The sequence below is a fragment of the Anguilla rostrata genome, chromosome 2 (genome assembly GCF_018555375.3).
Source record: "Anguilla rostrata isolate EN2019 chromosome 2, ASM1855537v3, whole genome shotgun sequence".
Taxonomy (NCBI): Eukaryota; Metazoa; Chordata; class Actinopteri; order Anguilliformes; family Anguillidae; genus Anguilla; species Anguilla rostrata.
Window position 1 is genome coordinate 31,660,336 of NC_057934.1, and position 26,223 is coordinate 31,686,558.

The 26,223-nt window shown below is 43.1% G+C and overlaps 1 protein-coding gene across 7 annotated transcripts; it reads left to right on the plus strand.

Moving 5' to 3' along the window:
* Nucleotides 1–26,135, plus strand: ezh1 (enhancer of zeste 1 polycomb repressive complex 2 subunit). Of its 7 annotated transcripts, XM_064321596.1 has the most exons (22): nt 1–123; nt 1,087–1,178; nt 1,819–1,921; nt 2,646–2,783; nt 4,599–4,724; nt 6,190–6,312; nt 6,903–7,020; nt 8,104–8,301; nt 9,927–10,029; nt 10,303–10,466; nt 10,905–10,996; nt 12,906–13,068; nt 14,803–14,984; nt 16,526–16,617; nt 16,877–16,905; nt 17,063–17,188; nt 19,170–19,348; nt 20,063–20,158; nt 22,256–22,337; nt 22,754–22,834; nt 22,938–23,022; nt 23,492–26,135. In XM_064321596.1, the coding sequence occupies exons 3-22, from the start codon at nt 1,820–1,822 to the stop codon at nt 23,550–23,552; spliced, it is 2,340 nt and encodes a 779-aa protein (XP_064177666.1). In that variant the 5' UTR covers nt 1–123; nt 1,087–1,178; nt 1,819; the 3' UTR covers nt 23,553–26,135. The 7 variants fall into 7 exon arrangements, with proteins under 7 accessions (XP_064177666.1, XP_064177669.1, XP_064177671.1 ...); XM_064321599.1 differs by lacking the exon at nt 1,819–1,921; XM_064321595.1 differs by lacking the exon at nt 1–123 and having other exon boundaries at nt 915–1,178.
* The last annotated feature ends 88 nt before the right edge of the window (nt 26,136–26,223 follow it).

The window sequence follows — 26,223 nt, forward strand, 5'->3', positions numbered from 1 at the left end:
GTGATGTGGACCAATAGCGAGGCTCGAGCGACCTCGCCTGCTCTACTGCTCGCCACAGAAGGAAAACAACAAGCTCTCTCGCTGCCTGTTTCGTTGCATTGAAAACGATTTCATCTCGGCTGAGTAAGACTACACTTTAAATACGAGCGCTACCCGTGTGCATTTCCTACTACAACTGCAGATAGTACCACAGCGCTAACCATTCTTACTGTCACCAATAATAATAATAATAATAATAATAATAATAATAACAGCCTAATAATTGTCGCTGTCATCAAATTTGTTATAATTGTTATATAATCGTTATATATATTATATAAATATAAAATAAAATAAAATAAATATATATGTCTGTATGTATATATATATATATATATACATAGTGAGGTAAGCAAGACGGAAGATGAAAAATTCAGTGCTTATAAGAGTTGGGGGAAAAAACTGTTGCGTCATGAGTCTGCACCGTTGTAAGTCAGTCAAGAACTATGTCTGAAAGAGTTAATTCTGTTCCCTACAAAAAATCCCACCCCCCTTTATTTCCCAAACGTTTGCCCCGGACCCCCCTCACATGTAATACCCGAACCCTCGTCCTGTCCTTTTCCAGTAAAAGGCAGTCGGTGTAAATAAAACTATTTCCCGGTAACCCCTCTGTCAAGTATGACTCATGCAACTTCTGAAGAGTGCATTGAATGCGTATAACTGCTATTGTTAAAACCAAATGTAACTATAATATAGGCTAATAAACTTAATATTGCTTATTCAATTAGACTAGGCCTACTAATTATGGAACTATATTTTCATCAATAATGATAATAATAATATGTTCTTATTATTAGTAATAGCAATGTTAAGCAACGATATCTTTACACGTTCATTAGTTTCACACAGAATCCCTCTTGCCCAGTCAAACAGCAACGGTGTCTAATAATAAAGACGTCATCCGCTGCTCCGACGGAGTGCGCAGCTCCTAACTGTAGATAGGACAACAACAATCTCAGCATGCTCGCGCACAACATAGGAATCTTCTCATCTTCTCATCTTGCGAATCGAAACACATGACTATTGAATTCTGCATTTGGTCCGCAGCTCAGAGAGCGTCGTCGTGTGCAGGACATAAATAACCAGGCGATTCGAGTTCCTTTCTGCACGTTAGCACAGCGTACTGCTACCAATAACAGGTAGGATACGAATTTCGTACAAATTGTTTTTTTGTTTTTTATTCATTTTATGGTGTTGCTTGCACATGTTTAAAAATATCGAAGCCTATTGGTTGTATCGTTATATTTTAATATGATAATAATGTCTTGTGTTAATCTGAGTAGTGCTACTTTCGCAAGTACATTATTAGCTATATAGTATTGGTGAAAAGGGATGTGACTGACTGCTTGTAGTCTTACTGGAGTAGCGAGGTCTTCTGGAAATCTTTCGTTGCATAAAAGGCTTGGCGATGTTATGAGTACGATTTTTAACGAAGGGGGTTACACAGTCGGGCATCATCGTGAAAATTTGTATTTTCGCTGCCTTGTATGCTTAGAAGAACCTTCTAGATCTTTCTTAAAAGGGTTATGAAATCTGTAAAAGTGTACTACGCACTTCCCTGCACCGTTTTCATATTGCTGTTCGAAGAGGCACGCCCACTTCCACTGTTCAATGTTGTACGCTCGAAGCATGTGTTTTTCCGACCATGGTGACGGCGTGATCCATGTTTACCGTCTCACAACAGCGCAGTGTTTTTTTCATGTTTTTGTTTCCCTCATTGGACAGTTTCTCTGCCCAGTGCCGCATGATCAAATATCTCAACACTGTTTCTCTATCCAGGATGCACTGTATTGCTTTTAAAGCCCCACCAAAATGCGGACACGCTCAGTACAGCATGCAAGCAGCAGGCGGCGGTCATTCACACACGCAGAGAAAAAAAGATGTAAGAATGACAAAGTTTGAGTCATGCGTTTTTTATTCGTTAAGGACACGTGGATATATATATATATATATATGTGTGTGTGTGTGTGTGGGTTTTCTGGAGAAAATAGTTTGGTTAATATGAGCAGTGCACTTGTTTGGGGGATTTTTGGTCCCATTTGTGACCTGAAAGGAAATGTGCAGAGCAGAGTGAGACAGGTCATGGTCAGTACTTTCACTTTTTTCATGTTTGCAAGTCCTCCTGTGTTATAAGTAGGCTATCTATACATCACACACTTGCTTGTGGGCTATTAATAATGGTAAAATAATGAATAATCAATAATGGAAGGTGCTTACAAGTTGCAACTCATATTTGATGAGTGCATGTGCATTTAAGCATTGTAAACAGAGTGTTTACTAATGCTGTCATGTTCACAGACATTCACAGTACATCTCAACACACTCAAAGAATAATGGGTCTTTAATTCTCCTTTATGACATTTTCTTCTCGTCAACAGAGGTGCATACAATAAATAATTTTGTGTATAGTTTGAAGTTAGTCCCAGTATATTTTGTCTGTAAAAAATGAACATAGTGGCTATGTGAAGAGGCCACTGTGGTGGTGTTGGTGTGCTAACCAGTGTTCTGGACTCTTTGCAATTTTCCTATGTGGATGTGGAGGGATCTCAGGCTAATCGTCTGCACATCTGCCCTATTTATGTGTGTGTAATTCTGCATTGTCTTAGAGCAGCAATATGGAGGACACTCGCGGCCTTCCGCCAAACAAGCCCTCAAACACTCTAGTGGAGTGGAGGAAGAGAGTCAAGTCTGAGTACATGAGACTTCGGCAACTGAAGCGCTTCCGTAAGGCTGAGGAAGTCAAGGTATGTGTGCCCTTTCACTATCAGTTATTATGCTTTCTTCATCCATGTTTAGTTTGTAATTAGAAAACCATGCATAGTATCAGATTTATAGGGGAACCCCTGCCAAATATTACACATCGATGCATTTTATGATATGTTGAGTGATGTCACCTGCAAGCCTGAACTTTTCGTGAGAGAAATCTCAAACAATAGTACTCTTGAAGAGACCCAAGATGTAGAAAATCTAGAAAGTCTTCCAGGCAGAGGATCATTTATGGCTTTGTTGTTGACATTGTCTTGCTTTTCACTTAATTACTAGATCAGGAAATCATCCCTTTACACAAACCGCATATTGACAGAATGCTCATAAGAATGTTTTCTGAATGACTCATGATGCCTTATAGTGACAAAAATTGTTACTTGAGAGAAAACATCCGATTTATGACAGGGCATTTTATGTCTGTGTTCGCTCAATTGAAAATCTCTGCCTGGTAGTAAGGTCTGCTTGCACCATTGACTGGAAGAGGAGGGTTAGGTTCTAGGACATGCCGCAGAATGCTCAATTGTGCATGTAAGTATTTCATACATATCATAAAACAGAATGCATTTAACACTTTGGCCAGAATTCTCCTCTATAACTTTCATGTCTCCTGAAAGTTATTTCTGTTTAATTCTTTACTTGAGAAAACCAGGCCAAGCACGTGGCTCAGTGCCCTAAAAACTACTTCTCCACACCAGAACAAGGACACGTAATAGGACAAGATACAACTCACACAGCCCCCCCCCCCCCCCTCCATTTATCTGGCTGCACTGTTCTAGGTCAGCTGAGGTAATGGGATGGTAGCAGTAGCACCAATGCAAACATTACATTTAGAAGAAATAGAAAAATATGGAACATGTATAAAAGAGGCAGATCGGATACGTGTGGCGTTTTCCTGTAGTAATAGCCGGGTCATATGTCTATTGTTAGTGTTCAGGTTTTTGCGCTACCTGTGCCTCTTTTTAACAGTCAAGTCTGCTTTCTGTTATCTGGGACAGGGAAGGGCAGCACTGGCATGCAGATACTAATGAGCAACTTCATGGATTTGTGGTTGCACTAGAACTAGAGCTATGCAGGTTCTCTCAAGAAATGGATGGTCCAAACATTTTTTTTACTTTCCAAAAGCATTTGAAGGATTGATGTCCAGAATTTAAAAAAAAAATTGTTCCATGTCTTGAGGGAGGTTCCTATAGAGACACCTTTTCATAAGCTAGCAAGCGACTGTCAGAAAGCTAGCTAGCCGTGATTACAAGCACTGCAGCCCAAGCAACTACACATAGCAGTACACATTATAGTACATTCTTGCTATTTTCAAAATACTGTCCATTTCTTGCTTCAAAAATAAATGAAGTGAAATGTGAAATAAAAAAAATGCCAAAAACAGGTTTTAGTTTCAAAAGCTTGCATTCTACTGAATGCAAGCTTTACAAGTTAAACATGTTGTTATAGCGTCTCGGTGATTCTGAGAGAACATTCAGTGATGGCTTAAGAGTCTGAATGACATCCAGATAACATTGCTGCAGTCTATGTGTGGGAGACACTGGGACTTGGTGCCGACAGACCTGAGCTTTTCACTAGATGGTTTACAGTACATCCTGCTGTTTTGCCCTTTATTTTGATGACCTTAACTGCTTCAGTGAATATTTGGTCATGTAAGTTGTTGTAAAAATGTAAATACGGCACTCTGGATAGCGGTGTGCGCTCAGAATATATTGTAATTATGAAAACGTTAGAGTTTATTTTATCTATGTGAATAAATGACGTAACAAGCTAACATTTCGTATCTCTTTCCCCAGTCCTTTTTCATGGCCAGTCGCAGGAAGATCAAGGAAAGGACCAGCCTGCTGAATGAAGAGTGGTCCAAGCTGAGAATACAGCCCATTCCGCTTGCCTCTGCCATGGGAGCTGTGCCTAACAACAAGGTGGACCAAGATATTTAGCGTCTTTACCCCTTGTGTTCCCTGAAGTTTGGAATATACTGTACATTTTGTTAAGTTGAATTCGTTTGCAGCTAATCTATACGACATCCTCTTTGACAGTATATAATGCTGTATGAAAATTTTCAGAAATTTTAATTTCTTGCAAAGTATGACTTACATTTTAAATTTCAGTCAGGCGTTTCATGGGCATGTTTTCAGCATAAATGACATAACTGGTAGGTATTGTTACCTTCTTACTATCTACAATTGCAGGCCTACAGTACCTATTTAAGAAAAGAGTCATACAGAACTAATAGGAAGGAGAGTATTTGTTGACTGTCTCTCAACAGTATACATAGGCCCTTCAATTAAAGCGTGAACAAGAGTCTTGCCAGAATTCTTGTATCCCAGCACTCTCTTGCTTCCCGGAAGCTCAAGAACTGGTAATGTAGCTGCCAAAAAAGACAAAAAAAATTTGGAAGTCTGCTTTCCAGTAATATGCCTGTAGAAAAGGCCTCTCTTAAAAATGCCAAAGCGAATGACGGAAATGTCATGGCTACCTGTGCTCTGTGGTGAATGGATTTCTTTGTACCTGGAGCCAAATTGGAACCCATGGCAGCCATTGTTCTGGGCTCTTATTCTGTTTTGGGATTCAAGGTCTTCGCAGGTGCAAGTAAAACTGGAATGGGCATGATGTGTAATCATCCTGAAAAACCATACCCAAAGTAAAACCAAGTGAACTGCAGTGCAATTCCTCGTTCTTTACCCTTGCTTGTGATCACTTCTCTGCTCCCCCTGTTCCCAACTGAACTGCCCCAATATTGAAATGAACTGTTTTTATCAGTGACGCTCCATCCTATACGGCCCATTCTATATGCAATCTGCCCGATCCACAATCACAATCTCCCCGACCAAACCCCCCCGGTCCGGCAATTAACAAAATAGAAAAATTCGCTTAGCGCAATCAAATTTAGTTAATCTTTAGCAATTTAGCTAATCCTTCAGTCAAAAAAGTGCTCAAATATCATTTCAAAATAGAGAATGTGACTTTCAGACAATGTCAGTAGCTAACAGATTAACACAAAACACCAGACATGCTTATTTCACCATTATTTTAGCTATATTTCTGTTAAGTGGGTGAACTGTTGTCTTCGACAGCTAAAGCCTAAGATCTAGGATTTAAGAAAACTATCAGTAGTGGCAAATGATGAAAGTCTGATTTATTTTCTGATTCACAGGTCCAGAAACACTCTGTTATTTAATATGCATTTGAAAGAGATGTAAAACTCAGTTATACAATATGCATGACACAGAGAGTTGAATAAAACTGTCTCAAAAATCCCTGAACATCAAGTTGGGGCCCACGGTAGGTCAGGTCTTGGGTTCTGGTTTGAGTGGACCCATGAAAACCTTTGGATGGTTCAGGCCAGTGTATTCATTTTGTTCTTTTTCTTCTGTCCTTTTACAGCAGTGTGTGGTGGAATCTGGTTTCCCTGCATTCAAGAAGCAGAGTGTTGTGATGAGGACTCTGAATACAGTTGCGGGAGTCCCATTCATGTACTCCTGGTCCCCACTACAGCACAACTTCATGGTCAGTAGCAACTCAGCCACAACCATTGCTAACACGCGTCCTTAAAGTCACGCTTGTTCGGGAAATTCACAAAACAATTAGTGGATTTTCCTTGATGGAGTTAATTTATAGTGTAGATTGTCCAGGTTACTTCATAATGACCATAATATTTAAAGCACAGACTGTTCTGTCTCAGTTTTTGCCACCGTTCCCCCTTCTGAGAATTAAAAAAACACTGTTTAGCGACTATTGGCATCCAGGACCGTGGGTTGGCACCCCTGATTTATCAAACCATTCTGAATTCTCAATGGTTTTATAGCATTTTGGAGACCCCATAAGGTCACATAATATGAAAATATCACCTCATGTAAAGGTCACATAATATTGTACTTTGTCTTATGCTGCTTTGACTTTACTATTGCTTCTTTCAGAGTGCATTTGGAGCAAGTTGACAATGGTAATGAACACATGGCCGATTTTAAAAATGTCCAAATACTGTAGGTGTAAGGGGTGTCAGTTACATTTCCTCTGTGTTTTACTGCTCCATTTCCTTTTGTCGCGCTCTGTGCTGTGTCACAAATTCACCCTTGATCGAATCTCCTTTTCTGCAGGTGGAGGACGAAACGTTCCTGCACAACATTCCTTACATGGGGGATGAGGTGCTGGAGCAGGACGAAGCCTTCCTGGAGGAGCTCATCGACAACTACGACGGCGTGCACGGGGACCGAGGTGAACACCCAGGCCGCCCCTCCCCACTGGCACCAGCGTAGGCTTCCTGACAGTTGTCTTCAAGGGACAGACAAATTCTGGCTTAAACATTTTATACATCCCACTTGGAAGTGCTATGCCTCCAACTCGCTTCCTCCGCACAGTTGTAATCATTACAGCCAAGAGAATTCTTTGGCTGTAATACTGTAACATGCTAATCATCTCTCACATGGTTACAAATGTGGAAATCAAAGCTCAGTGATGGTGGTATAGCCTTCCCTTCCTTTTGTTTTTAATTCATAGCATGGGTGTTGAACGCTCATGAAAGTAGTGTCCATCCATCAAAATGCCATAGTGAAGTAAAGATTGCCTGAATTTCTTTAAAATGGCAGTAATATCAATGCATTTTGCTCTCTCTTGTTTCAGAATGAGTGACATATTTCCTACGTACTTTGACTTAAGAGTTTCACACTTTGGAGACTTGCGCTTATAGCCATGGGACATATATAATTTGATGAGATATGTCAGGGGCAAGAAAACGCTGAGTTCACATGTAACAAATACTATATTGAGAAGCCTCTAGGAATCTGAAGAGGTATGGAGTACAACGATTGCAGATTTTGCAATGTGTTAAACTATACAATCAAATCAAGCAGACTTCAAGTCATTAACTCACCAAAGCAGCATTGTCAGCTTTAATAGAAATCACGACTGGGTGGAATCACCAAGAGTGACCCTCAAGGGGAGGAGGTTATCATGTACAGTAATACATGAGAGTTACGCATGGATTGTATACCACCACTGTCATGCATGATTGGTCAAGTGATGTGCTAATCCAAAAGTGTTTTTTAGTCACCATTCGGTCACCTGTCAACTAAAGAGATCATCTTCAAAGCAAATGTAAAAGTGAGTAGAGATGTCACTGAGTATTCTCAGCATGAGGTCCCCAGGCATTGGCAAGCCCAGATGAATGTGCTGGTCCGATGATGTCATCCTGGACTAATGGCATAGGTGGAGGGAGGAAGCGCCCCTCTGCGGGTGATGTGACTCACTGGGGAGCTCATGTGTTCTCTGTGACCTCTTTCGGCCTGCGGTTTTCTCCAGAGGGCGGCTTCATCAACGACGAGATCTTCAAAGAGTTGGTGGAGGCGCTGAGCCAATACTCAGATCACGAGGAGGAAGACGAGGGTGGGGAGACCGTGGAAGAGGATGTGGAGAGGAAGAGTGTGGCAGAGGGGGTGGAAGATGCCAAGGTTGGGCAGCCAGTCCTTTTCAGGAAGACGAGGCGAAGCATAGCAGAAGGTAGGCAGTTACGCAAGTTGCAGAGACTCCACACAAAACTGAATTCAATCAACACTTCTCCGTTGATGTATGATTGAATGTAAGCGTTTACTTAATTCCTGACAGACACAGTTTGGTTAGTTTAGTAATTACCAAAGTAAATTCACCAAATTGTGTTTGTGCAGAATGAAATTAAAAATTGCATTGAATGTTAAGGCATAGTTAGGCTTCTGCCTTTGTGGGATGAAAACGGTTTTGTCAGACAGACTAAAGATCTATTTGCACCAGACAGAGCTAAAACAAATGTCTGTCCAGTAGCCCAACAAATCCTGCCAAAGACAATAGCAGCTGAAATTACAGTTCCTCAGATAGGACAGTGTAAAGCAGATTAGGTCTGCTCTGTTTTTCTTGAAGCTTGTTCCTGCAGCACAAACCTAGATACCGACCAGGAGTTTGTATATATTGTTTCCATAACCACAAGCTATGCAGCATGCTCAAGTGTACAGTACCCAATGGTATAATCTATTGCTATCCCTGTCTTTAGTTAGAAGGAGGCAGGCACATTGCAGCTCATTTTGTTTGCTTTTGTCACCCCCTTGTCCCACTGCGCATTGGTACCCTTCCTCTCAGGAACCAGTTTGTTCACAACACTGATATGCGTCATCGTATTTCAGCGCTAATGACCTCTGCGAGTAGAACGTTCCGGGGATGTCTGTATAATAGTCTGCCTGTCAGTGTCAAGATCTCCCCTTACCCAGAAGAAACATGCCTAGTGCCGTTACACACAAGGTTATTTGTCATTTAATTCAGTTTAGAGGACGGAGGTCTGACCTTACATTTGCATTTTGCAGCACCGTGGTTCACCTGTATTGATGATAGTGTGTAAAGGCAGGGCAGCTCACTCAGGGCCTACATAGGCACAGGACAAGGCCCTTAGAGCTTCTCCTAGCAGACTACAGAGCGGCTCACTCAGGGCCTACATAGGCACAGCACAGGACAAGGCCCTTAGGGCCTCTTCAGGCAGACTACAGAGCGGCTCACTTAAAGCCTACATAGGCACAGCACAGGACAAGGCCCTAGGGCCTCTCCTAGCAGATTACAGAGCGGCTCACTCAGGGCCTACATAGGCACAGCACAGGGCCGGGCCCTTAGGGCCTCTTCAGGCAGACTACAGAGCGGCTCACTCAGGGCCTACATAGGCACAGCACAGGACAAGGCCCTAGGGCCTCTCCTAGCAGATTACAGAGCGGCTCACTCAGGGCCTGTGCAGGTACATGCCTGTAGGCTCAGGGGATGCAAAGACAAAAGGGAAAGATCAAACGATTAGCACTCTGGGGTATCAACTTGGCAAGTTGAGATGAGGGTTGAACAGTGTCGTTTGACACTAGAGGCAGAGTTTTAACAAAAGGCTGTTGATATAGGCTATGAACACACAATTGATTTAGGCTCACTAGGGATGGTTCTGACTTAACCCCAAGGGTGTTTGTCCCCTCCTATATTTGTATACTTTGTATATAAAATGTATGTTTCAAAATAGTTTTTGTTGGAGATACATAAAAAAAATTCCAGGTTACTTTTCCAGAAGGTACACAATTGAGAGATGAGAGTGCTCATTATTTTTTGTTATTTTCCATTGTGCACTGCAGCAAAAGATTTAGTGACCAATAAGAAGATCCCCCATGACAAGATATTCAAAGCCATCGCCTCTATGTTTCCGTACAAAGGCACAACAGAGCAGCTGAAGGAGAAGTAAGGAACATTTTTAAATAGCGTAATTCTGTTGTGTGGATTCTTTTGTGTGTGTATATTTATTATTTTGCATGTGTATGCATTCATGAATGAGTGTACGTATCTGTTTGTATATGAGTGTGAACGTGATGGCCATGTATAGCATACTGTATACTGCAGACTAATGTATAGATTGTGAATTGCCAGACAAAAGAACGATAGCGATGCTAATGGTTCACAGATTGCAGAATCTTCTATCTTATTGCCTCACCTTAGCCTCCCTTCCACCTGCAGGTACAAGGACCTTCTGGAGCCTCCCAGCCCGGTCAAGCTACCTCCTCAGTGCACGCCCAATATCGACGGCCCCTTCGCCAAGTCTGTTCAGCGAGAGCAGTCTCTGCACTCCTTCCACACCCTGTTCTGCAGGCGCTGCTTCAAATACGACTGCTTCCTCCACCGTAATCTCGCCCTCCCTCTCTGTTCCTCTCTACCAATCTGTCCCTATCCCTCCACTTCGCCGGTCTTACTGTCGTGCGCTCTTTTAAGAGCCCCCTTCAGCACTGCGCCCAAGGTGGTTTAGCGCAGGCTGTTCGATTCTGTGCGGTTCAGCACTGTCCCTGGAATGTATGAAGGCACACATTAGCATGCGAGACAACATGGCAGGAGACTCATAAATGACTATGAATACAATTTTTTAAAAATTGAATTTGCTCTGTCTCAGTCTTTCACTCTCTTTCTGTTTTTATACTTTTTAACACATTTTAAGATGGAACAAACAGTCAAGTCCGGTCTGTGGTGGTCATTGTCATCACCACCAGTGCCAGTTGTTAAAATGTGGCGATGCCCTTTCATTACCACCTTTGTTTGACTTCGGTTGATGCTTTGTTTGTTTCCAGCCTTCCACGCCACTCCCAATGTGTACAAGAGGAAGAACAAGGAGATTCGAAAGGAGACTGAACCCTGTGGGCTGGACTGCTTCCTGCTGCAGGTGAGGTGTCCTGGCTACGTCCTCCTCAGTGCCCCTCCCATTTCACACCTCACTGCTGCCGGTGCCCTTTCAACCCTCTGATCTCTTTGCCTTCTTCAGTCACAAATTTTATTCGCGTCCGACATTAAGGTTTATCTTGAGTACGATTTATTTCACTCCGTATTCGAGAAAACAAGCATCTACTCTGACCCTGATTGGCTTGACTGAATTCTTGCTTGCGGGAAATAAAAAGGCATGTCGGTAAGTCGGAGCGAGTGCGCCTATGTTGCATATTATTTTGTCCTGTTCTTCGAGATCACAATTAATTTCTCTTATTCGATAACGTTTTCTCGAGATCACAACTTAATTATCTTGTTATCTCGAGAAAACAAATAATCGTTTTCTCGAGATCACAACTTAATTATTACGTTTTCTCGAGATAACAAATAATGATTTTCTCTAGATCACAACATAATTGTGTCATTTCGACTTGAGACTGGCTTGAGGCAACAGTAAACCAAGGCAATGTCGGAGGGAGGAAGTTGGGTAAAGTTGGAAATATTCACATATTCAACTCCGATCAATAACTCTAGCAACGTGTTAAACACAACGCACCTCTTTAGTATCCGTAGTAAGGTAGGCAAAGAGCTTACACCTAATTTTAGCCAAAGTAGCCGTCCTCCAGCTGACAAATACATTGGTCTAGTACAGCCGCTGTGACGACGTGCAGGGACCACACCGAAAAGACACTACAAAATATTCAATAATTCACTCTTATACAGTGTATGTCCTAAATCACTTCACACATAGTGTCCCTATGTTATACTACAACACTTAGTTTGGAAAAATGTGCTTTTGCATAATTTTTGGGAATTTTTATTGGGAAAACTATTTAATAACTTCACTCTTATGACAGTGTAGTACCATCAAATTCAGTTCAACCTCCGGGAGCAGCGCACACTTTTGTTTGAGTTATTTGAGTTTGATTGATTTATTTGAGTTTGTCAAGCACTTTAAACATCAGCACTTAAGTTTATTTTTTAAACACTTGAGGTTATTGCGATTTCTTGTTTGTGCTGTGATTTAAATAAAGAAAAATCATTTATCTGCACCTTTATTCCTGTTTACAATCATTTACATAATGTGTTTGTGAAATTACCAATGTGTATGGGAACTGACAAAAAAGGTAACGTTTAAAATGCATTATTGCGGCGGCAAAAGGCGCGGTAAAAAATTTTGGGTGCACCTAAATGAAAAAGTTAGGCGCACCAGTGCAACCAATGTAAAAAGTTACTCTGGAGCCCTGGATCTACTCCTACAGGTTTTCTGACCAATTTGTCAACACAGCAAGGGGACAGATGGTCACATGCTCTCGAATGGACCAACATGGACCTGTGGCCGGCATCTGTGTCACACACAACTGAAATAGCTTAATCATTTCTGGCCTGTTCCACATTTCATCACGCCAATACTATGTGTTCTCTAGGTCTCTGATACCTATATGACAAAACCTTCCCATCTACTGTCATTACAGGCTCATTAGCCCTTTTCCAAGAGGCATCACAGAGTTTGAACATTTCCAAACTGGGGCCGTACAAAGCCCTGCACATCTTGTCTGAAGTTCACCATCAGCAGAGAAGTAGATTTTAGATAACATGTTTAAACAGTTCATCACTTTCTCCCCTGCTTACCTGCTCTCTCTCTCTCTCTCTCTCTCTCTCTCTTCTCCCTGCTCCCTCCCTCTCTCCCTTTCTCTCTCTCTCTTCTCCCTTCTCCCTCCCTCCCTCCCTCTCTCTCTCTCTTCCTCCCTTCTCCCTCCCTCTCTCTCTCTCTCTCTCCCTCCCTTCCTCTCTGTCTCTCTCTCCCCCTCCCTCCCTCACTCCCTCCCTCTCTCTTTCTCTCTCTCTCTCTCCCTCATGCCCGGCTGAAGAAAGGGGCGAAGGAGTTTGCGGATCACAACATGCTGAGGGCCCAGCGGTCGCGGCGGCGACGAAGGCAGCCCCGCCCGCCCAGCGCCAGCTGCCCGGGGTCATCTGCCTCGACCGGGGAGAGCAAGGAGGGCGACAGTGACCACGAGACCACCAGCTCCTCAGGTGATCGCGAACCTGCGCCCGGCCCACTCTAGCCACTGTGCCGCATGGCCTCCTCCGACCGGGCTACGTGCCCTCTGTGTGCATCTACGCCCCCGGCTTGTGATAAACCGTGCCATCACACATTGATTAGGCTTACTCAAGCCAGGCTAAGTGTCTGTTGGGGCTAATGCAGGGGTGCACAACTCCGGTCCTGGAGGGCCGATCTGCGTGCTGATTTTTGTTCCAACCGATTACCATTTCTTACAGCCCTATAAACTACACTGCTTCAGCACAGCACAATCTCTAGGATACACTTGCGGTCTGCGGCTGTAGCTGGTGCTCATACACGTGTCAGATCAAGATATGATTGGGCTAATTTAATAAATGTTGGCAAATGTTCGCACAAAATCCTGAAGTGGATTGGCCCTTGTTGTGCACCCCTGGGCTAATGGCACAAAATACAGCTGAAGATACTGTTGTGTCGTGCAGACAGAGGGCTTCCCTTTGCTCCTCGAGTGTCTCTGAAACTCTCTTTCGGTTTTTGTCAGGGCAGCATTGATTTTTAAGTGTCCGAAAGCTTCAGTGCGTCGCCCCACATTCGGTCTTGCAGTTGGCCAAAACTTGACTTATTAAGTGGCCCTCGTCTTCCAGTAAGTTCCAAGAAGGCATTTAATTCCCCCGTCATCTCAAAGGAAATAAGATTAAGACAAATGACGTGCAGCTACGCATAAGTTGAAAATAAATGAACACTGAGGGGATTTGGTCAGAGATGACTCAGGTAGAAAAACATTTGCCAAAGTGCTTTATTCCAAACAAAACAACAGAATCGGTCTGCTGAACCAAAAACAGGAAACAAAGCCTCCTTTCATTGGTCCCCCTCAGTCCCGCTCGCGAATGACAGATATGCTTGACGAGGGGTGGGAAGAACGCCAGCGTATCGAATTTTGCTGACAGCTCGTTTTCCTTTTCCAAAAAGATAGATGAAGATGAAGAGCTTTCCGCTCCGCGGCCGAGGAGACGGTCACGTCGAAAAACAGATGCGGCCGTCGCTGTTGCGCAATCGCCATTATCGGGCTCCCCGTAGGACCGTGAGCGACAGCGTGCTGCCGCAGTCTCTGAGCCATCGCCAGCGAGCGCCGGGCTCTCTGCCTTTTGGCAGGGGGGGGTCAGGAACATAGACCTGATTCACCACCCCCCCCCCCCCAACCCCCCACAATGCCGCATCCTGCTCCTGGGGGGGGGGGGCCAAGCTCTCCGGCCCCCCCGTGCGCACAGCCTCACTCTGTTCCCTTCTGCGCCGGCGATCCCCGAAAACGCTCCTGGGCGAGTGCCGGGGGTTCGAGCGCTTCCCCCGACGCCATCTCATTCGGACGACATTTGGATGACTCGGCGCTCCGTGTGTTGATGTCGGTATCCGTCCTCAGGGGCCTGCGGTTGAGTGAGCGCCCCCTACCCCCCCACCCCACCCCCGACCCCCCTCCTCGCTTCCCCCCGCTAAGTGATCCCAGCGTATAAACAACTTGATTCAATTTCTGTTCCGTGGCCAGGAGCGGCGGAGCGGACTGTGCTAATACGCGAAAGGGTCCGCGTCAGCGCGCTCGCGATCGATGCGAGGAAGGGTGGCGGGGTGGTGTGGGGGGGTAGGGGGGGGTACGGGGGGGGGGGAGGGGGGGTGCGGTGGCGGGGGGTTGAGGGTTGTGAGGAGGGGGAGTGGGGGGGGATGTCACGGTAACTGTGGCGCTCTGTGTGTCACAGAGGGGAACTCGCGCTGCCAGACGCCCACGAAGATGAGGCAGGGAGGCGACGGCGGGGAGGAGGCGGAGCCGCAGGTCCAGTGGAGCGGCGCCGAGGAGTCCCTCTTCCGGGTGCTGCACGGCACCTACTACAACAACTTCTGCTCCATCGCCCGCCTCATCGGCACCAAGACCTGCAAGCAGGTAGACGCAGCTGGGCTGGGCTGGGCTGGGCTGCCATGCATATGGGCTTATGCATCCACCTGGAGGCAGTAGGCTGCCTGAAAGTAGGTGGACCCGCGCACGTCTCAACACCCTTTCGTGTGCCGGTGCGCCCGTATGAAAATGAGTTAATGCTGAGTCATTAATGAAAAGCAGCAGTGCCGTGAAATGACTTAGACTATAAATGTTCATTTCTGGGGTTGTTCGGTTAAACATCGAAAATCCCAACTCTGTTAGCTGCATTTGATGTACGGGATGTAAATGGTTGCAGCTCTGAGTCACGCCCAGTTAAAAGCCCTATCGAACGCTCGGCCGCACGGTTCGCTGGTTAAAAAAAACACAGCGGTCACGCGCGGCGATACGCGCAGGAAATGCGGGCCGGCTGCGTCATCCGCAGGGGCCTCTACGCCGCTGCTGCGAACCGCCGACGAACTGGAGAGAAAACTAAAGATGAATGACACAGCGGCAGTTTATAAAAGGGCAAAAAAACAATCCGGCGTTTCTCCAGGGGACGCTTCGGTGTTCTTGCGCTGCGTCATCCAATACCCTGCTTACGTGTACGCTTTTTCTCCCCCCCTGTAAGCTTGTGGTTTTTTTGTGACTGGAAACGCTGAAACGAGCTTCGATGCTATGTCCGTCTTTTAAAAAAAAAAAAATTTTTTAAGAGAATGCGCCAGATCCATTCTTGGCAGACAGGTTCAGAGGGAAGGAGGGACAGGGTAGGGGAAGCTCTTCGCCTGTTAGCGTGCTGCACGCTGCTTACTGTTAGCTCTGGCTGTGTTAGAGTGACACCCCGTGGTGAGGCCTACGACTTCAGCCTCCTGCCTGCTTCCAGGAGCTTCTGAAGAGGACGTGTTACTCGTACGAATCAGGTCCTGTCCACTGAAGCTTATGCAGACCTTTATTAATGATCTCAATTTAGATTCGTAAAGCATCGGTAATGAGCATACCGTGTCAGGACCAGTATGCCGTTCTCAAATATTCCTGTTCCCATTTGAAATTCTTTCCTGTTATACTCCAACCCAGAGAACATCCAACTGTATCCGCTTAGACAGTGGGATTCTTCTTTAAGTAGTTCAGGTCAGGTAGTACTGTACAGTACCAGCAGATAACTCACAACCTTCTGTTTGTCCAGCTCCATAAGCAGCCTTTCCTTAAGCAAAGGCATAGGGCTAGGCTTATCAAGGCCTAGCAGAGCCATAGCCCTCTTCCCTGCTGTAGAATTGTGACATTTGGTATCTACAGTACTAAGGTGGTGCTTTTTGCTCTGGTAAAATTGGTGAAATGCAGGCACTGTCATTTTTCTTGCTGGTCATAGTGCGTATGTACTTAGTTACAAATAGTTACAGATTGTAGGTGAGCGGGAGTATGGGTCTGCTTGTTTTGATGAAGACTTATGGGTTGATGTGTTCAACGTTATGATTGAACATGGTTGAAAATGTTTGTGTTTTTCGCCAGCTTTTTTTGGAGTGCGTATGCTTGTTTTCTCTCACTGTGAGTGAGACTCACTGCTCTTTCCCCAGGTGTACGATTTCGCGGTGAAGGAGATGCTCATCCACCGTGTCCCTCTGGAGGATGGGGCCATCTCACCACAGAAGAAGAAGAGGAAGCACAGGCAAGCTGCCAGCCTCCACAGTATTCAGTGATCTCATTCTCAACAAAGTTTTCATTCAAAGAAACTAACTCAAGGACATGTCATGTTTTATCTTGTTTGTGGAGTACAAAAAAGTCACTGTACATGTTTTATTCCATATTGAAATGTTCAAAGAGGGTATTGATTCAAAAAGGGAATTGATACCAGTGAATATCAGTGAAGCATGAAGAATGATACAATTTTTAAACAATGTTGCATTGTTTTGTGGGCCTTTTTCCAGGTTGTGGGCAAAGATTCAACTTAAGAAAGGTAAGTTCCTAGTGGACATAGAATTCACTTGAACCTTACTCAAAATTTGCATTTCCTTCAAATGTAAATGTAATGTAATGTAAAATGGCTATGTATTGTACACATAGATTTGTTTAGTTTTGGTGTCTCATGTTGTTTTTTCTACTTCCCCCTTAAGATAATTCATCCAATCAGGTGTACAACTACCAGCCGTGTGATCACCCCGACCACCCATGTGACAGCGCTTGCCCCTGTGTGATGACCCAAAACTTCTGTGAGAAGTTCTGCCAGTGTGACTCGGAGTGTAAGTCGCTTGCAGTTTATAATGATCCCATACATCCAAGCCCCTTCACCTTCCTCTGAGTCAAGCCAATACCACACAGAAGTGCCCCAGCTGGCCTCCGTTCTCTTGACCTTCTGTGGTTCCTCAGAAAGGGTCTGATTCATTTGTTACTCACTTTTGGGCCTAATATATAAAACATTTAGAGGGTATCAAACAACATGTGTAGGGCAACTGTCAAATACAGTGCTCTTGTGTGCAAAATGTGGACGGTGGAATGATGCCATTGTTTGATATTCAGGTAATAAGGAGAGGGAGAGAGGGCAATCACTGCAGAGGGCATCTGTTGTGTGGTTGGCAGTGAATGGGCCAGCCCCCGTCTGCCCATTCGATACCAGAATAACTGTAATTGGGAATGCGTGTAACCTGGACCGAAATTCGGATATTAGTGAGATTCGATTTGGTGTACCAGGGAAGCGTTTCCAGAACTTGTGCTTTTTTTTAAAGATGGAAAAAGTCAGAGTGTGTAATGTGGAAACCATTCATTTGATTGTGAAACAATGCGCTTTGTAGGGATTGATTTTGAAGGAGATTTAAATGTTTCAGCTTCACATGTGTGTGTGTATGTGTGAATATAAGAGTGTGGACCTTTGTCTTAATGATACATAAACATGGATATTTAAAATTATACATATATATATATGTATTTATATAGTACACACACACAGTATATATATGCATATATATATACACACAGTATATATATATATATATATATATATATATATATATATATATATATATATATATATATACACACACACACAAACATACAGTGAGCTCCATAATGTTTGGGACAAAGATATTTTTTTCTTGATTTGGCTCGGTACTTCACAATTTTAGATTAGCAATCAAACAGTTCACATGCGGTGGTTAAGATGCACATTCACACATTTTATATAGGACAACACAGGTGTTTCTGATTTGTCAGGTGTGTTCAATTGCTTCCTTAGTGCAGGTATAAGAGAGCTTTCAGCATCTAGTCTAGAGTTTGTTGTTGGTGTCTGTCAACATGAGCACTGGAGTTGTGCCAATTAAAGTCCAGGAAGCCATTATGAGGCTAAGAAATAAGAAAAAAACTGTCAAAGACATAAGCCAAACCTTAGGCTTACCAAAATCAACTTTTTTGTAACATCATCAAGAATAAAGAGCACTGGTGAGCGCAGTACTCACAAAAGGCCTGGTAGGCCAAGGAAGACCTCTACAGTTGATGACTGAATAATTCTCACCATAATGAAGAACAACCCCCAAACACTTGTCCAGCAGATCAGGAACACTCTTCAGGAGGCAAGTGAGGATGTGTCAGTGACTACTGCCCACTGAAGACAAACAGAACTAGAGGCTACACAGCAAGATGCTTTCAGTTACAGGCTGTGTGATAATATTTCTGATTCTCCAGTAGATGGCAGTAATTTGTAGTATACTCAGTGGTTTTCAAACTCAGTCCTGTGGGACCCCTGCTGGTTTTCATTTCAACCACAATTTTAATGATCTGTAAATTTTTCTTAATTACACTTTTCATATTTTGAGGGATTATTTTCCCTCTTTAGCCGCATTATGTCAGAAACAGCTGTGCATGCTATGAAGAATAGAAGTTCCACCACAGGATTTAGTTTGAAAACCAATGCACTAAGCAACAGACCACTGTAGGCTTTAAGTCTCAGGTGGGACACTGTTGTTCTACCATTCTACAAGCAATTTGGCTGTAAAAACACAGCTGGATAAGTAGCTTCTCCAAGCAGAATGTTAAAACATTGGACTTGTCAGCTGGTGTGAAGGAGGAAGACGATAGCGACAGAAAGCTGGCAAGAAGCGGCAGGCCTCCGCTCGAAAAAAAAAAAGGTTCACGCCTGAAACCGCTCTGGTGTCGCTTCGCCGTCGTTTTTTACGTGTCTCTTCCTCCCCCCCCCCGAGTGCCGCCGTGTCTCTTGGTTTCCGACCCCAGGCCAGAACCGCTTCCCGGGCTGCCGCTGCAAGACCCAGTGCAACACCAAGCAGTGCCCCTGCTACCTGGCGGTGCGCGAGTGCGACCCGGACCTGTGCATGACCTGCGGCGCCACCGACCACTGGGACAGCAAGAGCCTGTCCTGCAAGAACTGCAGCATCCAGAGGGGCCTGAAGAAGGTAAGGGGGGGGGGACAGTCACCCGGGCCGGGGTCCACAAAAACACACCTTCTCCAGTGGAGTCCACATGCACGGGATCTGGGATCTGTGGGGTTTTTTGCTAAGTTACAGAACATTCGGAAAGTATTCAGACCCATTCACTTAAAAGCATAAAAAGGATCAGTGGGCTTCTGTAGTTCAGTCTCTGTGAGTTGGACTGAGTGCTGAATGCAGTGCAATGCACAATTCTCTTGCATACTTCCACTGACAACAGTACATATATGTAATGCATTAGAACTGTTGTGATGTAGTCCATCTTGAGTAGTCCCTAATTCTGTGGACTGCTTTTTTTAAGCACAATGATTTGAAAGCGTGTCATGCACTATTTCTAATTTTAAAGAACGTTATGTTAAATTATTACAGCGCATGTCCGAATATTATATTCAGGCTGCTGGCCATATTGCTTTACTGTATCCCATATACTCTGCAGTGTTACTGAGTCGTTGAGGTCCGTGAACACTCTATTTAAGCATGTCTCAGACAATTGCAGATACTGGTGCCCTTCTTAAGTTAAGCTATTAAAAATATATGGTGTTATCTCAAGGTACTGTAAGATTTTGTATTTAAAAGTGTGAATTGGACTGAAGTCCTCCTGTCACTGCTGTGTTGTATGTGCTCCTGTGTGGCACTGAATCAGACTGTGTGCCCTGGCTAATTTGTCTGACCTGTCCGTAGCACCTCCTCCTGGCACCTTCGGATGTGGCTGGTTGGGGAACTTTCATCAAAGAGTCCGTGCAGAAGAACGAGTTCATCTCTGAGTACTGTGGAGAGGCAAGTCCAGTCAGACACTTTCATAGTTTTTTTTGCTTCTTTTTTTCGGTGGCGAGGCACTTTTGCTTGGTGCTCTAGAAAACCTGAGAACCTGTAAAGTGCTGGATCAAGCCATTTCCTTCCCTTCATTTCACAAGTCAATGACCAGATTGCAACAAACAGACTCCAATCAATGCATGAGAATGAATGTAAAGCATAAGACAATACAGCCCCACGGGTATGTTTCTCGACTGAGCCCAGCAGTCTCTCAGGGCAACATAGAATTGGCTCAGGCACTGCCCAGGGGTGGGAGAGTTTCAGTAGGCCAGGATGGCAGTAACTTATCACACAGCAGCAACCCCCACTGGTTGATCGGGCATCCGTAAGGCCATCTGTTGAATTGCACAAAAAAAGTGCCTTCCTCTGACTCGTGTGACTGTATGTGTGTGTGTGCGCATGTGTGCGTGTGCGAGTGTGTGTGTGTGTGCGTGTGCGAGTGTGTGTGCCCGATTTGTGAGCTGCTGTATGAAAGAAAGCATGCTTGCCTGCGCTTTCCTGAATTGATAGACCAGGTTGTGGAAGATAAAATGTGCAAAATAAAAAGATCTTTCGAATCTGTTGATTCAACACTGCAAAAACCAAAAAAAAAAGTCAATCTCAACAAGTATTTCTCTTATATTTTCACTTAATAATAATAATTATTATTATTATAATAATTATAATAATAATAATTATAATAATTACTGTTTTACTTTTTTATTAAATAAGCCCAAAATGTTGCCAGTGAGGTGAGAGTTTAACTCATTGCAAGATTTGCCAATGGGGTAATAAAATTTGACATGTCAAGTGAACAGGAACATGAACCAAGCTAATATTTTCTATTTGAGAGAAGAAAAAAGATTTTAAGTCTCATTACAAGACCAAAACACTTAAGACAGACTTTTCAGTGAACAGACATTCTGTTGGCAGTTCGATTTTATTTTTACGAAAATCAGTCATCGGGGTAAATCCTGCCTACATGGTTGAGTAGATGTTATTATGGCACCTCCGTGTACCACATGGATGTCATTTTTGATGATCAACTTTTTTAATATGAATAAAATTTCAATAATTGGTCACTGCCTCCTTTAAGTCATAAATGAAATAATGCTTAAAAGAATTTCTTTACCCAAGCAAATTCTCCAAAGGGTGAAAATAAAAACCCTGAGTTAAAACCCTGGAACACTCAACACGTATTGGCATGTGTATAACTTCATTTAATAGAGTCAGTGCAACGATGCGTGAAAAACTTGGATTACGTGTCCCTGTTCACATCTATTAAGTTATACACATGCCTGTACGTGTTGAGTGCAGTCTTTCACTCAGCTAGCCTCACCTTTCAGAGAAGTTGCCTGGATAAGGAAATTCTCTAGTAATCACGGTCCTGGTTCAAGCACCTCGACTTCTTTCCCATTTTTTGGGTTTCTGGGCTGAAACACATTAGTTTTCCCTCTTTGTTTCTGAATCCTGATGCCTTTCCTTTATGCAAACCTTATCGCCCTCTCCCTAATGTGTCTCTAAGTTCTGGTCTATTGCAGCCTTTGTTCTGTGGTATAAAGATTAGTTTAAAATAAATGAAATCTGTTGGTACTTGTAAGACATTGTTTTTACTCTCTCAGTGGTCATAATGTTAGTGCATCCATGTTTCACTTCCTCCACACTTAGCCATAACGCTCATAATTAGGCCCTAATTGTATAATTAGTCTCTGCTTATTGGCAAAGGATTACTGGACTTGGAGCGCCTACGGGGATACCTGGAGGGTAACTGCCGAAATATGCCTTGACAGCTTAGATGGTCATGTGATCGCTGAGATGAACTCCGAGGCCCTGCTCATGCTGAACTGACTCCAGCCAGGCTTATCAACCCTGCTCCTGCACAACCCAGGAGGAGGTGTTTCTAATGGCCTAGTAATCTCGCTAGATAAATTAAAGTGGGGAAGAAGTCAAATGTGTTGTCATCCCAAGACCAGGACCAAGCAATACAAGCACTGCTGCTTTTGTGAGTGTTTATATTCTTCAGAGAACTCAGTCTGAAAGAAACCAGAACAGAGTGACTGAACTACACATGTGTCTCTTCAGCTCATTTCCCAAGATGAAGCTGACCGGCGTGGTAGGATCTATGACAAGTACATGTCCAGCTTCCTGTTCAACCTGAACAATGGTACTCATTTCACATTTCTGGTCTCATTAGCCACATTAAATGCATGTTCAGACATTGTTTATAACCAGGGCTACTGAAAATCATGAACTAAGTTTTGTGACTTTGTGCTATTGCTTTAATATCTCTGTCTTGTATATCTTGTCTGTGGCATGACTCAAATATAGTCTATGTTTCAGAGAATAGTTTGGACTACAATGCAGAATTCAATATCAGCACACAACAGATCACATGCTGGCAGCATCTGTGTGACATAAATGTTGTTGTAAATGTGTTGACCCTGGTTATGTTGCATAGTAATAAAGGGCCAAGAAATCCCATTGTAACGAGCATGCTGAATTTGAATAACCCTGTGGTTGGTCGACAGTTATCGTCCATGCTATGCAACGAGCATTCTACTCACTTTTCTTTTCCAACAGACTTTGTTGTGGATGCCACCAGAAAAGGAAACAAAATCAGATTTGCAAACCACTCTGTGAATCCCAACTGTTATGCTAAAGGTAAGAGCTGATGCACTGACACAAATGTGTACTTTGTTTGTACAAGGAAAAGCAATATTGAGTGTGCTAGAACTAATATGGCTGACCTGAGCTGTTGTCACAGTGGTGATGGTGAATGGAGACCACAGGATAGGGATCTTTGCCAAAAGGGCCATCCAGCAGGGAGAGGAGCTGTTCTTTGACTACAGGTGAGGGATTGGCAGATCTTCTCCGGAGTTGTGGTCCAGCCTTTCAATGATGTGCCACTTTTGAAAGAACTGTGCTGCATATTTTGATTGAAAAATTCCAGATTTGTTCGTGTTTCAGGCTCTCTTGGATAACCTGGACGTTGGGTGTGAAGCCATCATTTCAAATTGATATTAGAATTCCAGAGTCTCAGAGATAGGTAGAAAGGATGGGGGAACCATCTTATTGGCTACATTCCCAAGAGGAGTGCTCACAGAAAAAATGCGGTTAGCTCATGCCGCTGTATGTGGGGACTATGATTCTATAGCAAGCTAAATATTTCTGTGTCATGCTGAAGAAAATAATATAATTACCTTTATACAATTTAATACATTGCATAGTCATTAGGGATGTAGTTTTTTGGGACTGTTATACGATGGATGTTCATGATGGATTTGTAATGCTGTGCTGTTCGCCCTTTCTGTGCTTCAGGTACAGCCAAGCTGATGCCCTGAAGTACGTGGGGATTGAGCGGGACATCGAGATCATGTAACCTGACCCGCCACACCCCCCACCTGCTGGTAATGCTACTGCACGTTCCCACAATGCCCTGCGTAGGATCTGGGTAATAGGGTGCAGGCCCACCCAGGGCAGCCCCCTGTGACATCCCACATCCCCACATCCGGTCCCTGTATTTGCAGTCCATTCTGTGCGTTGTTTTCGGTCCATCGCTCCCGAAAGTAGTCTACACCGTGAAGCTTACATGACCAGTTCAAAAAATAATAGTCCGTAGTGGAGTTAATATGTTAATGCAACACACTGCTTTTTATGGTCAAAAAATGGAGGGGGGGAAATCCAAGCAACACTTTGTTTTTGCTTCAGTGCTTAGATATGTATATTCTGAATAAATGTCAAAAAGCTAAAGTGATAGAGAAATGCAAAAGTTGTTGAAATATCCAGTCCATACAACACATTTATCAGTGAGTGTCATAGCTTTTGTGTGCTGCTCTTTATATTCCAGAAAGTGCACAATTTTTCTAAAGTGTATCCTGACTATAGATTTACTCTGCTTGGTGGTCCCAGGACTGGAGCTCTACATTGTCTATGTTATCTCTGCTTCTGGCTATGTAATGCAGAACAAAAGGGACCTTTGAAGCTGCAATTTGTCTTTATGAGCTGCTTTGTCTTGACTTTGTGGGCCCTCGTTTTGCGAAAAAATTGGTATCAGTGTCCTGCAAAATGCAACAGTACGAAACCGACCAAATGAATGTGAGCTTTCCCTGGGGGAAAAAAAAAAAAACAAGCTAGAGAACATGACTGATCCGGACCAATGTGTCACTCAAAAAAACGTACGCGCAATAAGAATGGGTGTTGAAGGGTCTTAACGTAGTGGCTGATGAGCCTTCTCTACTGCATTATGTAGTGTGAACTCACACAGTGATAGGTTGTGCAAAACATCCGGGAGATGTATTGTCCCTGTTGGAGGTTTCAGGGGTTTCAGGGGAGGTTGGGAAATTCTCATGAGGAGGTCTACAAACTGTACCAAACTGCCATATTGGCTGTGCAATACAGTGGCCCAGCCATTACCCCGCTGTAGATAGAAGAGGCGAGAGGTCTTTACGAAGATGAGGGTCAGAATGAGGATTCATTTGATGCAAGTAAATAAAAGAATATTGGTGGATTCAAAACATTTACTCAGCATTGGATTTGGTGCCAATTAATTCATGTTTAAAAGAAAAAAAATTGTTATCTATTATTTATTCATTTAGAAATAAGAGCTTCTCCTGTTTCTTTCCTATGTGGCTATACCCCAGTGCCAGTGAAAGACTGGCTGTCTTCCCTGATGAAACTTACAATGTATGTGCCAATTATCAACACACTTTAAAATTGACTGGCATATATGGGAAATTCTTTATGCGCACACAGTTAAGTACACAATTACCATACATATTTCTCAGAAAAGTCTATAAATAAATTTTGAATAGGAAAAGAGACACCTACCAAACTGTGTTCAGATTAATCTAATCTGCTTGTTTTGCGCAAAATGTAAATTTCAGTACATGTCTTTATAATGGGGCTGTTGAAACAAGACATGAATAATGTTTACTTGTTTACCACAACCTCATTTTACTCTACATATATTATACTCAAGTAAAGCGTGTTCTATTTAAAAAAGAATTATGAGAAGAATACCTGATACCTACTTTGAAAAGCAAGTAAATAGGAGAGTACAAAAAAGTAAACTTTACTAAATTGTATTCAGTATGTTAAGGTATATTACCATATTTTAATTATGAACTGTCAAAGGTCTTGAATTCAAAATTGTTTACAAGCATGTCATTCTGTCTGGTGGTTAGAATTAGTTGATTAAACAAGACTGACAAGCCTGTATTATATTATCAAATTTTACAATTTTATCTTATTTTTATACAATTTATTTTATTACCTTAGCACCACCCTTACGTTATAGGAAGTACACTCAGATTAATCTCAGTGTCATTAAATGGATATTTGACCATTCCCAGAAATAGATGGACATACACTGCATAAAGTTGAACTCTGTGCTTCAACTTAGATGCCCATGGAACCAAAAGAAAGAATGATTTACATTTTAAATGTTTAATCATAATTGGTAACTTAAATATTTAAAATGTTACATTGTACTGTAGTGCAAACAGTTAAACGTATGTCATTCAATCCACTATTTCACCTTGGTCAGTACATGCAACTTTTTAAAAAAGGGCTTTTGTAGTGAAATCTAACCTTGAACTTTGTACTAAGAGGAGACGGATGGTTTAAGAAAGGTAGATGAACTATGTAATCCAAAGCAGGGGTTGACACTTATTTTGCGCTTATAGTTCTAAAAAAAGAATGAGGTCACACTTTCGTTCCTTCGATGTCCTTGTTTGTTTTTTGTTTGGGGGTGGGGGACATCCATGCCAAGTTAAGACAAATACATTTCCAAAGTCAGCTGATCTTTCGTGATTTCATTTTGTGTGGAGTGAGGAGAGATTTTAGTCTGCCCCAACACGCGCTTATTTGCCAACATTGGAACGATACAAGACAGCTGTAATGTAACGTGATTCGCTGTAACTTATTTGTAACTCTTGTACTCATTAAAAATGATGGCATTTAATCGTGTCTCCTTGAATATTTCAGCAATGTCATTTACAGTCAGCATGTACCACAAATGATGAGAAGAAAGACACAACACAACACACAAC